We start from the raw sequence: 15,677 nt of genomic DNA, 5'->3' as shown, positions 1-15,677 counted from the left end.
ACTCTAGCTGCGTCTGTGGCTGAGGGGTAGAGCATTCGTCCTCCAACGAGAAGGTTGGCGGTTCAATCCCAGACTTCCCTAACTGTATGCTGAAGAAGTGTCCTTAGGCGAATGGCCCCTTGGGGTAAACTGTAGAGTGGTCACCAAAACTAGAAGAATGCTATAGAAATACAGACCATTTACCATTGTCTTATAGTATGAAACGTTTTATAAATGATGCCCCTGATCAGCAATAAGTTCAGGTTTTTATTCAAACTTATCAGGTAGTGTGCAACATTTATAACGGAACATAAGAAAAAAAATGATTGATCAGAATTAATTCTTTAACAAACATTCTCATTCACGTTCACTGTATCAGCTGAAAGTGTGGTGAATAAGACCATAACCGTTTAACAGTGCATTGTGGAAAGATCCACATTACCTCTATTGCCATTGTATGTATGGTAGATGTCAGGGTGATAACTTTGCCTCAAGTCTTATTCCATGGAATATCTGAATATTGTACAACAATGAGGGGAAGAACTGGGTTATTAAAGAGGTGAAACTGTCTGTGAGCACGTGAGTCGGCAAGTTTATGATAAAACAAGATGATGAAAACATTTTGATTTGTTGCTGAACTGTGTTGTGCTTATCCAGAGTTGTGCTCACCGTCATAGATATCAGTCCCCTAAATGCGCCTTTTTTCATTGAGATCAATGAATGAGTCCTTGGGAAATCTGTGATAAGTCAAAGGCCCTGTCTTGCAATGTTAAAGAAAGTGAAAGAAATTCCTGAATTCACACCTGACTATGTAATGCTGTCTTCCTTGGCCCATGTCTCCACCTTCCACCAAATTTTGTTGAATTCTGTTCAGTAGTTTTTGCATAATCTGCTAACAAACAAACCAACAATGAGCTGGTAATGGCCAGGTGAAACTATAATCTCCTTGAAAGAAGTAATAACTTATTATTTATTCTGTTGAACTCTACTTGAGCTTAAATACCTTATCATAGCATCACATCCCTACATTGGACGAGTAGTCTTTGGAAGAACAAAAATATGTGTGACAGTATTTGACAAATCTCATTCATTTAAATTAGTTTGGGGTAGCATCTTAACCTCAGGCACATCTTTAAGTTACAGGTATGATGCAGGAGTAAGAAACAGGGCAGTGACCTATTTACACTGAAAATGCAAATGAAAACAAATGAAGAGTGGATCCTCTTTCCTGATAAACTGAATGAAGCAGAACATTTAACAAACCAAGCAGAACCAGGAGGATCCAGTTACCAACAGCTGCTCTACCCAAATAAGGTATAGATATTCTCTTCCACTCTGTCAGTTTGTCTCACATCTTGTTCTTATAATACTCTATACACTTTATTATTGTGAATTAGTTGGATCAGGTACAGTTACCAGTAAGGTAGTAAGTCCCTTTGAATCTACATGTAGACCAGATCCAGATTGTTAGACAGTGTTGTACTACATGTAAAAATGGATCAACAAATTAACATGTGGATCTGACAGTCAGACTCAGCCCTATAGATATACAAAAAGATGAACTTCGAACTTTCAAAGCAGATGAACTAAAGTGAGACAAAGACTTCTTATTTTACTCCTCATCGTCATCCTCATCATGGCTGTGTGTGATCTCCTGAGGAGACTGAGGGAAGAAATGGGGAGGCTGGATCTCGCTTATTGATCTGTTCAGCTGGTGCTGTTTGCACTTCAACTCCTTGAAGTCGATGTCGTGGCGGTTTCGTGTGGCAAGTGGAGACTCTGTATCAATGACTTTGACGTGGGTGTGCTCCACTGTTGACTCGTGAGGCATCTGGAATGGAAAAACTTTAATTTAATGCTCTGAATCAAAAGTAACCGAAGTAAAGAAGAGTGACACACACATTGGAGGCCGAGTGGCAGCTATTGTGATTCTCACCAGTACATGTGCAGCTCTGAACAGATAACTGAAAGGATAGTAGAGCAGGTTGATGAAAGAGGCAGCATACAGGTCAGCATAGCGCATCACTTGGGAGGCGAACAGTGTTTGACGGGAGCCACTGCGAAACAGACTTCCCATCATGCCATAGCACATGTCCATGTCATGAGTCACTTTCTGGAAGGACAAACAGTAATGCATGAAATAATTTCACATAGTGATATTTGTCATTACAGCCATAATCTTTTTGATCTGCAAGAAAAATATTTTTGTTCGTATAGAGGTGATTCAAGAAATGGTTCTAACATATTGTGTGTGGACATACAACTTTGGATTAATAAAGTTGTACTGAAATAAATTGTGGTCACAGTATTGATAGAAGATTGGAAAAATGTATATATTTTAGTTGTGACAGCAACATGCACATTTGATGGTTCTCTGCAGTCCTGTACCGCCTTCAGCTTCTACACCAAAGGACTATGCCTTATCACTACATTGAGGCTAGGTAATATGTATTGGGCTGTGACCAGGGACACTGAAACAGGTACATCATCTGTAATTTTATAGTATGAGCTCGTTTTCAGACATGACCTCTGGGAAATATCCGGACAATTGGCTACAGAGTTTACCCAGAGATTGCCTTTCACACATGCACAATACAGCAGGAGGTTTTCTGCACAGACGCGTTCACAACAGCAACAAATCCTCTGCTTTAGGCGAGAGGTGGAGCAGCCAGGTGCAGCAGATAGAGGCAGGAAGTGACATATTAAGTGATTTTGTTTATAGCACCCCGACATCGTCGTCGGCTCTCATCAACTCAAACTCTCCTGACATATTAGTCTGTGTTTTCTATTTGTGTGAAACCACTTTTTCAATAGGAGATATTTTTTGTTTTCTCGTTTTTTTAGAAATCACTCGCTCACAGTGATTCCAGTGGGGGATCCCTGGCTATGTTCACACATCGATTTCCAAAGAAAATATGGAGTACTGCGGAGTCCAGTGCATGTCTGGAAGCAGCTGAGTGAAACACAGGAGGTTGTACCTTAATCTGTCTCTGCAGGGAGCTGATGTCAGGCCTTTCGTTGCTGCTGCTGTCCAGATGTCTGAGGACACAACAAAGTGTACTATGATCTAAGAACACAACTCTTTCCACATGAGTTTGATGCCTTACTAGCTGGAGTGCAAGATAAAATACATGCTTGGGGTTAGTTTAATTGGAGACTCTAAACATAAGACCATTCACTCAGTGAGCTCCCCCTCCCAGGCATTTAAGTGGTGCAGATTGGAACTAGATGGGGTGTCCCTGCCAATATTGCTGGATACGGAGGCTTCGCGACCACTACAATTGGCATGGTAGGCACAATCACCTTCTGTGTGCGCTACGGGACCAAGGCTCTCCCCTCATTTTTTTTCCGACCTGGGTTTCTCCCTCCTAGACAACACCGGGTCAGCCATATTGACTGTTAGTTTGCCTTGGGTGCAGCGCTGGCCTTCACTGTTGAACAGTCTGGGCTGCCTCACTGCTTTGACAACCAGCCCCTTCTCAACCCTGAGGTGCATCATGTCATTAGGCACCTGCACCACGTGCCCCTTGCCCTGCGTGATGATGTAACTGCTGAACTACAATAGCTGCTGGAGGGAGGTATGATCGAGCGGGTGGACGCGTCCCCTTGGATTTCCAACTTAGTGGCCGCGAGAAAAAAGTCAGGAGGCCTGTGCCCATGCATTGACCTTAGGTCAGTGAACAAGGCTGTGATCCCGGACAAGTATCCACTACCAACAGGAACTGACAGCCAAGTTCTACGGCTCCTCTACATTCTCCAAACTCGACCTTCGCCAGGGCTACCTGCAGGTGCCAATGCATCCTTGCAGCCGCAACCTCACAGCTTTTGTGTCCAACGTTTTTCACTACACCTGCATGCCTTTTGGTCTCAGCTCCGCCCTCAGCTGCTTTCACAAAATCATGGCGACCATCTTCGCTGGCATTCCAGGAGTAGTCATCTTCCTGGATTAGCTAGAGGTACATTGTGCGACACTGGCCATCCATGAAGAGCGCCTCACTAGGGTGCTTGATATCCTCACCAGCAAAAACCTCACACTGAAGGGGGAAAAGTGGATCTTTGCTGTGCCCGCCATCAAGTTTGTTGGCTCTTGCCTGACCGCTGACGGCCTCAGCCCATTTCACTCTTATGTGTAGCATCTTCCTGAACAATCTTGCCCAGCCCAGCTAGCATTATTCCTGGGGATGACAGTCTACCTGCTCTTCGTTCCCCAATACTCCACATTCACTGCCTCGCTGCAAGAGAGCCTAAAAAAGGATGCCATTTGGACGTTGACTCCTACTCTCTCTGCCGCTATTCGCCAACTCAAGGCACAGCTCACCTCGTTGCTTGTACTTGCACACTTTGAACTAGAGAGCCCCACGATCCTGACCTGTGATGCCTCAAATACCACGATCCGTGCTGTGCTGTCTCAACTCCAACTTGGCACTGAACGCCCTCTGGCGTTTGCCTCTCAGCGCCTCACCTCAGCTGAACAAACGTACTCAGTTGGGGAGCTGGAAGCGCAGGCCTGTGTCTGGGCGTGTGAGCTGTGGCACATGTACAACCAGGCTTGGTGTGGTTGCCAGGTATCGACAGTCTATGGTAAAAGACTGCACAGCCTTCCTCGTCAGTGGGAAGACTGGCCGACCGCCACCTCTGCAGTGGCCACCCACACCTTGAGAAAACATCCGGGTTGACATCTGCGGTGAGCTCCGTGGTGTCCCACAGCATCAGCAATTCCTCATTGTAGCTTACAACCTATATTCCAAGTGGCCAGAGGTGGTCGCCACAGGGTCTGTTGCAACTCTGGTGGTCACAGACTTCCTCGCCTCTCATTTTGCTCAGTGGGGCATCCCTGACACCATCACTCAAGATAACAGTTTGTTTCAGCCGAGTTTGTAACATTTGTGAAGAGCCGGGCATTTACTACATCCGCACAGCCTTCTACCATCCTGGAGGCAAACTGGGGGGATAAGGAGATACAATGAGACACTAAAAACAGAGTCAGGGCACACCTGGTGGATGGTCTTCCCTTCTCTGCCACCCTGCTCCACACCCCTGCTGCACTACCGGGTAACACCACACTCCATTACTGGCAGCTCCCCAGCCTGCAGCTAAATCACCAGCAGCCCAACTGAGCGACAAGGTCGTGGAATGTTGGCGTCACATGAAACATATCAAGAGACGGAGGGTGAGATCACCTCCCTTTGCAGTGCTGGATGGCTCCTCCATCGGTGTTAAGAGCATAGTGGTAGAGCAGAGTAGAGCTGTTGAAGTAATGGGCAGCCACAATCGTGTGAACAAACTGTGTGAACTGAAGTCATTAGACATAACAGCACGAACACACTTTCCACAGGATTTTGTGTTTGGCCCAATTCTATTTATCTCATATAAACTTCCTTTCGGAGACTTTGTTAGGAAACACTTTTTATACTAGGTATGCCCAGTTATACCATTAAGCTATTTTTTAAACCAAAGTTATCTTTGACCTTGACTTTTCCTTTAAATTAAATTGTTTCACCTATGTTGTGTCTCAAGAAAAAAAGCCACACCTTTGTTACCTGCAGACTTGTCTTTTGCAATTCCTCATCATCAAGCCCACCATTAGGGCTGGATCATGGTCTTGTGAGGCCCCTGTGCACATGTCTTGTGGAGGCCCTCCTTTCCTATATTGGTGTCTTTCTTGCCTTCCTCCTTGCAAAACTATCCGCTAGATCGTCAAAATCTAGCTGTCTGACAAGGTCTGAGTCTATTGGCATAAGTGACAATGAGCTGAGCCGTGTTTGGCACATGCTCAAGATACCGACATAGTGACGAACGTGGATGATTGTAGCTAAAATAGAGGTAGAAATTATATACTTAAGGTAGACCAAATTGTGTTTTTGACGTTCATTCTTATCGTTGGAAGTGCTTTAAGAGCACGAAATGCTAGCATAACGGTATCAGCCAAGCTTGAACGTGAACAGCACGTGACGTAAATTACATGCACTCCATTGTTAGCTTGCTGTAGTATAATAATTATGCACAATGAATATGGCTTCAGAATTCAGCAGTTATAATGTGACCTGGAAAGGAATGCATGTAGGCAAGGTCTTCCTAATGAGGTTTATATTTCCACAGCCATACCATGTTATGAACTTATAGTAGTTATGAACTTATAGCACTAATAATTAGCTAGCTAGTAGCTTTGATTAAAGCATCATGACTATAGCATTCTGTTCAAACAATAATTATTTGATTACAACTATTATTTTAACAGCATTTAAGTGCCATTTCAATAACAATATTGCCCAATGATATTTCACTGAGGATGTTACAACAATGTCAGTTACAGCACCACTAATATATCAGTCACAAATCTTATGTCAAGTATGAAAGCAACAGTCAACTAGCACACACAGATTACATTTGTTAATTAATTTGGTTTTGATGACCACTTAAAGTACAGTTTTGCCATTCAAAAACAAATTCATATAGTGCAAATATGTGTAGCAGCAATCACACATCAATCACACACTGCTGACACAGCAGTTGGGGCAATTAGGTACTTGGCAAGTGGAATGGACTTGGATTAAACCACTGAACTTCTGGTTAGAGGATGAGCCGCTTTACCTCCTTAAGTGCCACTTAGGAAGTGTAGAATAATAAAAACAATTGTTTTGATATATGGCATATATAATTGAAATATAATGACATTTCCCCGAAACCCTCTTGTCTGACAATTTCTTAATTACAATTATTACTACACTGATTTTGGACAAAATGTTTATAATGGTCAGCGTTTATCAGACAATACTGTAAACAAATTTAGGGAAATAATTCCTAATTCCTAATATAATATGCTGCACAGATGTGTCAATAAAACAAAGGAAAGTTATCAAAACTTCACTCCCATTTTGGTTGTAAATAGTTCAGCAGCCTCATTACGTACAAACATTAGGGGTTACTAGGGGTGACATTGTCACCCCTAGTAACAAAGTAGTAAATCACTAAATGACAGTTCCAAATTTATCAGAATCATATGTCTCTATTAACTGGCTACATACCACAGGCTTTCAAGGTAGCCATAATTAAACCTCTGATTGGATAGGCAACTCCTAACCCAGATGTTTTGGCTAATTATAGACCCATACCATACCTTTATTTCCCCAAAAATCTGTTATTATTAGTAACCAGTTTTGCAATCACTTCAGAGAAACATTGTCTGATCAGATAGTCAACTTGCATGGCACAATGACGGCTCCTCACATACAAGGCCTTCAACAATCAAGCCCCATCCTATATTAAAGGATGGGGCGAAAAAGAAATCAACGGGGTAAGCTGGAGATTGAATATCTGAAAGGGTGCGGGACTGTAAAAAGTTTGGAAACCACTGCAGTAGGGTACCTCCCTTATTCTGACGACACTTGTAAGTGTTGTTTTAAGGGCGGGTACGTCAATGGGCGCGTTCGTAAATTAGCTCTGAGAGCGCCAGAGCGTCCACGTGACTGCCTCTTGTCCAATTGTGCATGCGTGATGCGATCTACCCACACTACCTTTGCGATTGACAGGTAGATCGCGATCGACGTATTGGGCACCCCTGATCAACACCATCACCAAATAACCTGTCCAGCACTGATCCAAGTTTGGCCTTTGTAGTGAATTGATGCCGTGGAGTTCCTGAAGAATTTGCGGAGCAGATTGCAGACATGGAAAACTAAATAACAACTGAATGGAGTTGATGATTAAAACAGTGCATATCAGGGATATCCGAGGAAAGTTTATCCCCTGGTATCTGCACTTCTACATTTCCCCTGACACAAAGGATGCACTGTAATATACCTGCCTCCTTTATCAGTACTGAAACCAGCCTTTATCAAGTCATCAGTTATTGTAACGTTAATGTAATGATCATCATGTTAGACACAGCATCAGAGGATCAGTTGCTCATGTCACTAGTAGGCCTTCAATTAAACCAAGACTGGTGATGGCTGGTGCAGGGCTGGACTGCACTTGCTACTGGGTGAATGATGGCGGCTGCTGGTGAGATGGGCCCTCACTAGGGCTGAACGATTAATTGCATTTGCGATTAAATCGCGATATGATAAAACGCGATTTTCTAACCGCAACGTGCACGATTACAACGTGCGAAAGAGAGTAGGGCACTGGGTTGCTGTCCTCATCCGCAGCCAGAATGCCATGGGACAACAGAATTCCTCTGATCCAGGAGATAGCGAAGGAGGCCTGCATCACCTACAGGGGCCTCAAGTCTTCGGCGTGGCGTACACACAGAGCGAGCTCATCTCACTGGTGACAGTGGTGCGGGTAATCGCAATTAAATCGTCAGCCCTAGCCCTCACTCATCATGCCAGATGTCTTTTCAGGTTCTGTCATACAACTGTCGTGACCTGCATGGGACAAAGCTCATTGCAGAGTGGTTTACAAACTTTTGAAGAACTCTGATATTCTATCTGTGCTAGAGACATTTTAGCAAGACAAAGTTGCTAAATTAAACTCACTCAATGTTAACTTTCATGGGGCTGGGGAGTCCCCAACTCACTTTTACATGGGTTAAGGATAACGGGGCGTGTGGCTATTCTGTAAAATAAGAAGCTTGACACATTGGTACATGTGGTGGGCTAGGTGTATTGCAATACAGTTTAATCACAATTTATTGTGATAAATATGCATACACTCTATGAGTAATGTTGGATTTGGGATGTACTATTGTTGAACAATGGACAGGCCTACATGTCTAACTTAAGCCTGGCCATATGTCTCCTTTCTCCTGACGACAAAAGGAGAGCATAAAGAGATATCACATCTTGCAGCCACCATTGGTAATTCTGACCCCTGGCTTAGATGTCACCAGGTCATGTAAAAAGGGCAGGTGCCCCTCTACTCTTTCCCTTTTCTACTCTTCTGCTTTGTCCACTCCCAGCCAGGGAGACATCCTCTCTATCCAAGCTCTTCTGACCTCCATGTAGGCCTGCCTCAAGGACTAAGGACTAAGAATTCAGCCCCAGCGACCATGACACAGTCTCGCAAGCTAACTCTGCAAGAACAAAAGAGCTTTCCCTAACCTCAATACATTGTCATGGAGATAGGTATCCAACACAGCAAGAACTGCATTATTAAACATATAGTCACAACGTTTTCCCAGCCTGGCCTATCTTCCCCAAACTTTACACACAGGTGACCGAATCCACATGTTCTGACCACCAGTATATGAATGTGGATACCAATCATATGGCACAGTTCTGCCAAGATAATTGCTTCTGCCTACAGACAATAACACATAGATTAGTGAGGCCTCGGACACCATGTTGTGGCTAGACCATTGAATAAGTACAGCTGATGAACATGCTTTGTTGAGGTGTGTGAGCATACTGTATGGGGCTGCAACAACTGATCATATCCCTGTTTCCATCTTCCTACTACTTACACAAACATATGTCTGTCTTTCTATCTGCCTGTATGTGGAACAAATATCTCATGAACCATTCATCTTAACAGCTTCCCACTTGACATGTGTATTCTTAGTACCCAAGGGAAGTGCACTGTCAAATTTGGACATGCAATGCGTTCAATATCAATAACATTTATATAAACCGACAACCAGTCTCTATCATGGCAGCCACATTCATAAAATATTTTCCTCTTGTATCCACAAAGGAAAAGCACGCTGTTTGCTTTGTTTCTGTAAAGCTTTATATCAAGCTGAATTAAATTTGAAGATTTGTTGACTGCTTAACAGACCTATGAAATAGCCAACTAGTTTTCTAACTTTACTCTGCAATATTTACTATATAAATCTGCGTGTCCAGCATGCAAAAAAAAAGTGACAGTATATTGAATGCCTGTTTGAGGAGGTGTTACTAGTGCCAAAAAATAAAGTAGCTCAAGAGAATTGCCATAGGCCAAGCAAACAGACCTTTAGAATTTTTGTAAAGGTCTTAAAAATCATAAACTTACATCTTTCAAAACCACACCATCTAAAAGGTACACTATTTCTCGGACAAACAACTGCTTTATCAAAGAGGAGCTCACTTGTAAAGCTCTGCCAGGAAGCATTCCAGTGACTGAAGCTCCTCAAATATGGCTGAAAAACAAACATTGGCAATTACATTGGTACATTAGATTGTATTCCTGATAGTTTTAAAAACCAGACAGAGTGAAAATATGAAAACACATACAACAGAGTGGGCCTGGTAGTAATCTGGGCTCAAATTAATGATGCGCATATACGTATTAGTGTGTATGTTTTCTCACAGCTTTTGTCAGTCCACACTTGCAGCTCCTGTGCCAGCTCAGGTATCACCAGGAAAGTCCTCCAGCCCTGACGCTTCTTGGATTTGAGAATATCACCAAAGATGTGGTCTCCAATGTAGATGATGTCCTTTCCTTTGGCACCCAGCAAGTCACACACAATGTCTGAAGATCCTGCGAGTAGAGACATGCAATTTTGGGCACTTTTATCCCCATTGTCCATCCTCTTTACAGCTGAGATTCAGCCTCTACGAGGTTTATTTTACATTTGCTGTTGTAAACATAAGGTGTCTGCTGCTCATGCCTTAGGTAATCCTTTGGAGAAAAGGGTGTTTAGCAACAGGTTTCCAGTAGCAGCAACAGGGAAGTGTTTGGGGCAGAGTTTTACCTGTGTTGCACATGGAAGTTATCAATGGCATGTTTACTTTTTTTGTCATAAAACATTTTGTATCATTGTAACACGCCATAAATAAATCGGATATATTCACATAATCAAAAATCTGAAGAACTACAAATGAATATTCCAATTTTATATTCCTGAGTTAAATACATTTTTTGCTTGTGTCTAGATTTATTCTTTGATCAACCATTTGTGTTGAGTGTAAAACCCCATATTGCAATTTAGTAAATCAGATATAAGTTAGAAATCCAATCGGCTTCCAATACTCTGAAACAAGAAGTGATCAGATTAATGAGAAATAAGAAATATCTCTTCCAGACATATATGCACAAACTTTGATGGTTGTTTCTATGACCATTACACTTTAAAGCGAAATTAAATTTTGAGAAAAAAAAATCAACAAGCTTTTACCTCCGGAATAAACAATGCCATGCTGGAGTGGTCCGGTGTATGTGCCGATCTTCAGCCGACCTGTGGTCTGACAAAACCAAGGTTCAGGCACACACTCATACACAGAAGTAATGTATCTTACAGAGTTCGTCTTCCATCTTTATTCAGGACTGTGTTCCTAAAGTAAATTTGCACACAAGCAGGGACTTTTTAATGACACTAGAGTATCTTTACAGTAATGTGAAATTAAACAATAGTATCTTGACACAGCACACATGTTGTTGATTCTAAACCAGAAAAATTAAATGCCATTGAATAAACGCTGAGAATGATATTGTCCACAATCGCTTCCACAGTACACACTCACAGTGTCGACCTGCCGCAGCACTGTTCCTTCTCCAAAGAACACAGGCTTCCGGGCATCCACCAGAATCAGGTCAAAGTAAGACTGCCAGGGCCGGTGGGGTTTTCCAGGCTGCGATAAACAGACACACACAGGCATGCACACACGTTAACCCATATTATCTGCCACCATCACCCAAATTACCACCTTTTCATTCCATTGCTTTAAATCCAAATGATGAATTAATTATCATTGATGTATGTATTCCCTTCTTAACAGATATTAATCAAAAATCTCATATTTTTATAAGCCACCTTGTTGTTACTTTGCTGAAGAGAACAGTAATTCATAACTTCATAATCTGAGACTGAATTAATAAATTTGCTCTGATTGGAGCTTGTGCTTGTTTTTCACAACTAGTGCAAATTCATCACAGCTCTACACATGTCCCAATTCAGTTTATAAAAAGCCCTTTAATGTACTGTATGTAAGCTACAAGTTTTAATACTCGTAAATCACCTGCAAATCAGCAAAACCACACTCATATGTAAAAGGTAGTATCCAATGTCTGATACCTTTGGACTTACCCTACAGTTTATCTTGGTTTTTTAGTCATGCTAGTGGCATAAATCTTGTTTTACACTCCTGTACAAATAATCTTTCTTCATTAAAATGTTATTTAATTCAATCCTGGATGTACAAATGAATGGCAGGTGAGACAATTTGTATCGTACAGCAGACCCTAATAAAACTCAAACTATTACTAAACCCTAATAAAAAAAATGGATGCTATTCTCTAAAAATTGATAGACAGTCATTCACGGGGGCGGCTGTGGCTGAGGGGTAGAGTGGTCGTCCTCCAACCTGAAGGTCGGCGGTTCGATCCCCAGTCTGAACCATCTGCATGCCGAAGTGTCCTTGGGCAAGATGCTGAACCCTCAATAGCCCCCCATAGAATAACAAAGTGCTGCAAGTAGATGCACTGTATGAATGTGTGTGTGACTGGGTGAATGTGAAACTGTACTGTAAAGCGCTTTGAGTGGTCTTCATCAGACTAGAAAAGCGCTATATAAATACAAATCCATTTACCATTTACCATTCAGAACTAGAGATTTCTACTCTGAATGGGACATTTAGTGAACGAGTAGATTTGTATAAATAGCTGTGCTCTAAAAAAGATCTGAACTAACTAAATACCTAAAAGCTAAGCCGGCTTTTCTTTACAGAAACGAAGCATGTTTTTCCCAGGACAGCAGGAAAAAAGTTGTACAGTCACTTTTGATCTGTTATGGACTACGGTGATGTAATATACTGTATATGGACTCTCGGGCCTTCACCCTTAAACCCCTCAATGCCGTCTATTACTCTTCTCTCAGGTTCATAACAGGCGATGGCTTTAGAATGCATCACTGTGTACTAAACAGTTTGGTGGCAGTCGCTGGCAGTAAGAAGGGAACAACTCTGCATGTAATTTATTTACAAAGCACGTTTTGGTAAACTTCCTGATTATCTTACGTGTATTTTCAACAACAGATCAATATCACACTGCACTAGGTCTTAAGAATATTTTGGTCCTTAAAAATCTAAATGTGAGATTGGGAAATGGGCCTTTAAATACTTCACCACATACATGTGGCACAACTTACAGAAACTTACAAAACTAGACAAGCTGATCCCTTTTAGTCAATTTAAATCAATTGTGCAGAGCAGTATGAATGTATGTGTTTTCTATAAATTCTTGTTGCTCTCCCGATGTTGATGTCCTTAGCTTGTTTCTTGTTGTATTGTCTGTTGCCAAATGTTGTCAAACTTACTCACGTAAAGTGAATTAATCAAAAGTGAGCTTGATCTCAATGGTTTTTCCCTGTTTAAATCAAATAAGTGACGCACCATGTCTACTGAGATTGGTCATCATTATTTTGTCATCAGTGTTACCTTTGGGCCATGAGAAAAGTCAAACAGGTAGGTCATTATTTTCTGTAAGACAACAGGAGAGGGTTTTTGTCAACACTGATCAAGAAAAAAAACATAAATCATTAACATGATATGGCATTATTAGCACAGTCTAAATGTATAAGTAAGTAAAGAAGTTTCTTAGATAATATAAATAATGAAAGGCAAAACAAAACAGTAGGATCTGGTTTGATTTAATCACTCTTAACATGTTAGACTGAACTGTCACCTCACCTCTGTGTATTTGTAATCACTGTTGGTGGCCAAAAACACTTTGGCTACTTCATTCATGCGACTGAGGAGGAGAGGAAGCTTTGACTTGAAGGAGGAATAAATAAAACTCATCAGACAACTTGAACAGCAATAAATAAGACTGAGCTAGAATGTTTTGTTACCACTGGACTACAGAGTGATGCAGTATTTGTTGACCAAAACTGTTACATGGTTGCTGTATGTACTCACATCCTTTACCACATACGTCTCCAGGTTTTCAACAGTTTTTTCTTTTAAGGAGCCCTGAGAAAATAAAGAAAACAATAAGGCTGAGGATGGACTGAGCGTTGACTAGAGATGGCCAACAGTTGCCTGGACACAGGTTTCATGTGGAATGCGAAAAGTATCTACCTTTAAATGAACCCAATCCACAGCATCTCGGACATCATGGAACATGCTCTTGTAGAACATGAAAAGGTCACCATCTTTGAAGCCAGTCTCACAACTAAAGAGACAATTAAAATCAGGTGAACATTAAACTCTGCATTACAATGATTCAGAGTTTCCCCTTGCAGAGCTTCTGAGATAGCATTCTGACTAGGATATTGACATTTTACTGATACTGAAAAAGTTAATTAGATTCAGATATTCTGTATGTAACAGTGACTGTTGAGTACCTTGAGTATCTGGGGCAGTTAGTGAAGAAGTCAACCAGGCAAGCAAACAAGTAGGTTTCTGAGGAATCAGTGAGACAGATTTATGCATCAAATATGACAAATCAATTATTACTTACACTTTTTTTTATATACAGCTAAAAACAAAGGACCACTGCTTTCTTTGGTCATACAAAATTCGAATAAAAGATTAAATTCTGTTCATGCTATGCGTAAGAATATATTAAGAATCGTTCTATGGTATAACAGTTAGTGTGCATATTTTGGACATAAAAAAATGTCAAAGCTTTGAACGTGTTAGTTATCAACAAATAACTGATAGTTGTTACTGATAGTAACAGTTTGTTCTCCACTTTTTCAAAGAGAGGGAGTTGGGGGTTACACAGGATAGACTCAAAAATTAAAAACAAATATATATATATATATATATATATATCATTGGAGGGTAATTGTTTAGAAAATAAATTATTATTTGAACAAATGATCACAAGCTTAATCAACCTGTCGATAAAAATGCCCACTGAAATTGTGTTCTAATAATACATGTTGAATATCCTAAAATCTTACAATAGTAATAATAATAATCAATTTAAGATTTCTATTACTAGGATAATAAAAGATGTTGGTGTCTTCTCTTACCAGGCAGGTTGAAGAGTGTGTTGAGGATGTAAAACCGGTCTGTGTCTCCACGTTGAATAAATTTGTTGGGGTACATCTCTCTTATATCAGGCCTGTGCAGAATGAGTACATATACATCTATACAGGAGGTCAAACCAGGAAAAAGTAGCCTACTATACACATAGTTAATATTGTCCATTGCATGTCTGTGCTTGTTACATGCATCAGTGTTTTTTGTCACCCATGTACTATTATAACATAAGATAGATGCCCTACACATGAAGAGACTGCTCTGCAATGGCAAAACCTTATTTGATTACTTTAAATTTAGTTTATGAATTTCCCTTAGTAATACTGTATGTATTGTAGAAGTTTTCATAAAGCTATGTTTTCAACTGCAATTTAACAAAGTCACACTCGTATGTAACAGTACAACTATGATTGGCAGTATATGATACCTTTAGACTTTTTTTATAGTTAATTGTGGTATTTTTAGCTTTTCTTAGTGACATGACTGAGACGGAGCGCAAGGTCATGTCAAAGTTCACCAAAGTTGAACTCAGAGATTCAGAACAGATTTGCTTTGCCACAGGAAGGGAATATTTTATTTGCCTTATAGATTGGAATCTAATGGGGGGACGAAGGTTCTCAACTACTAAATGTAAAACTCAAATTCTCCAAACAAAAACTGTAATAGCTCTGGTGATCCTTTCACTTTTACTCTAGCATCACCACCAGGACAAAATGTCAATCACATCCATGTGTCTAAGTTTGTTTTTATACAAAAAACTGCAACATATAGGACTTTCCCAACAGCCTCACTGACACTCAATGATGTTACTTTGGCTCTAGGTTCTTAGTTTGTAAGTGATACATTTTA

The 15,677-nt window shown here is 40.9% G+C and overlaps 1 protein-coding gene across 2 annotated transcripts in view; it reads right to left on the bottom strand.

The window, feature by feature from the left end:
* Positions 1-233: 233 nt before the first annotated feature.
* nt5c2a (5'-nucleotidase, cytosolic IIa) overlaps positions 234-15,677 on the bottom strand; it is a 31,019-nt gene continuing 15,575 nt past the window's right edge. The window contains exons 6-18 of one of the 2 annotated variants that reach the window (XM_061086851.1): positions 14,819-14,910; positions 14,183-14,240; positions 13,917-14,010; positions 13,755-13,808; positions 13,527-13,610; positions 13,275-13,316; positions 11,364-11,471; positions 11,018-11,084; positions 10,210-10,380; positions 9,988-10,039; positions 2,958-3,018; positions 1,916-2,092; positions 234-1,810 (exon numbers count right to left, since the gene is read on the bottom strand). In XM_061086851.1, the coding sequence (XP_060942834.1) occupies positions 1,592-1,810; positions 1,916-2,092; positions 2,958-3,018; positions 9,988-10,039; positions 10,210-10,380; positions 11,018-11,084; positions 11,364-11,471; positions 13,275-13,316; positions 13,527-13,610; positions 13,755-13,808; positions 13,917-14,010; positions 14,183-14,240; positions 14,819-14,910 (1,279 nt within the window). In that variant the 3' untranslated portion in view covers positions 234-1,591. Of the gene's footprint in view, positions 1,811-1,915; positions 2,093-2,957; positions 3,019-9,987; positions 10,040-10,209; positions 10,381-11,017; positions 11,085-11,363; positions 11,472-13,274; positions 13,317-13,526; positions 13,611-13,754; positions 13,809-13,916; positions 14,011-14,182; positions 14,241-14,818; positions 14,911-15,677 lie in introns of those variants that run through there. The other variant, XM_061086852.1, reaches the window with a different exon arrangement.

Source organism: Limanda limanda, chromosome 15, assembly GCF_963576545.1.
Source record: "Limanda limanda chromosome 15, fLimLim1.1, whole genome shotgun sequence".
NCBI lineage: Eukaryota > Metazoa > Chordata > Actinopteri > Pleuronectiformes > Pleuronectidae > Limanda > Limanda limanda.
This window is presented reverse-complemented; position numbering and strand designations above follow the sequence as displayed.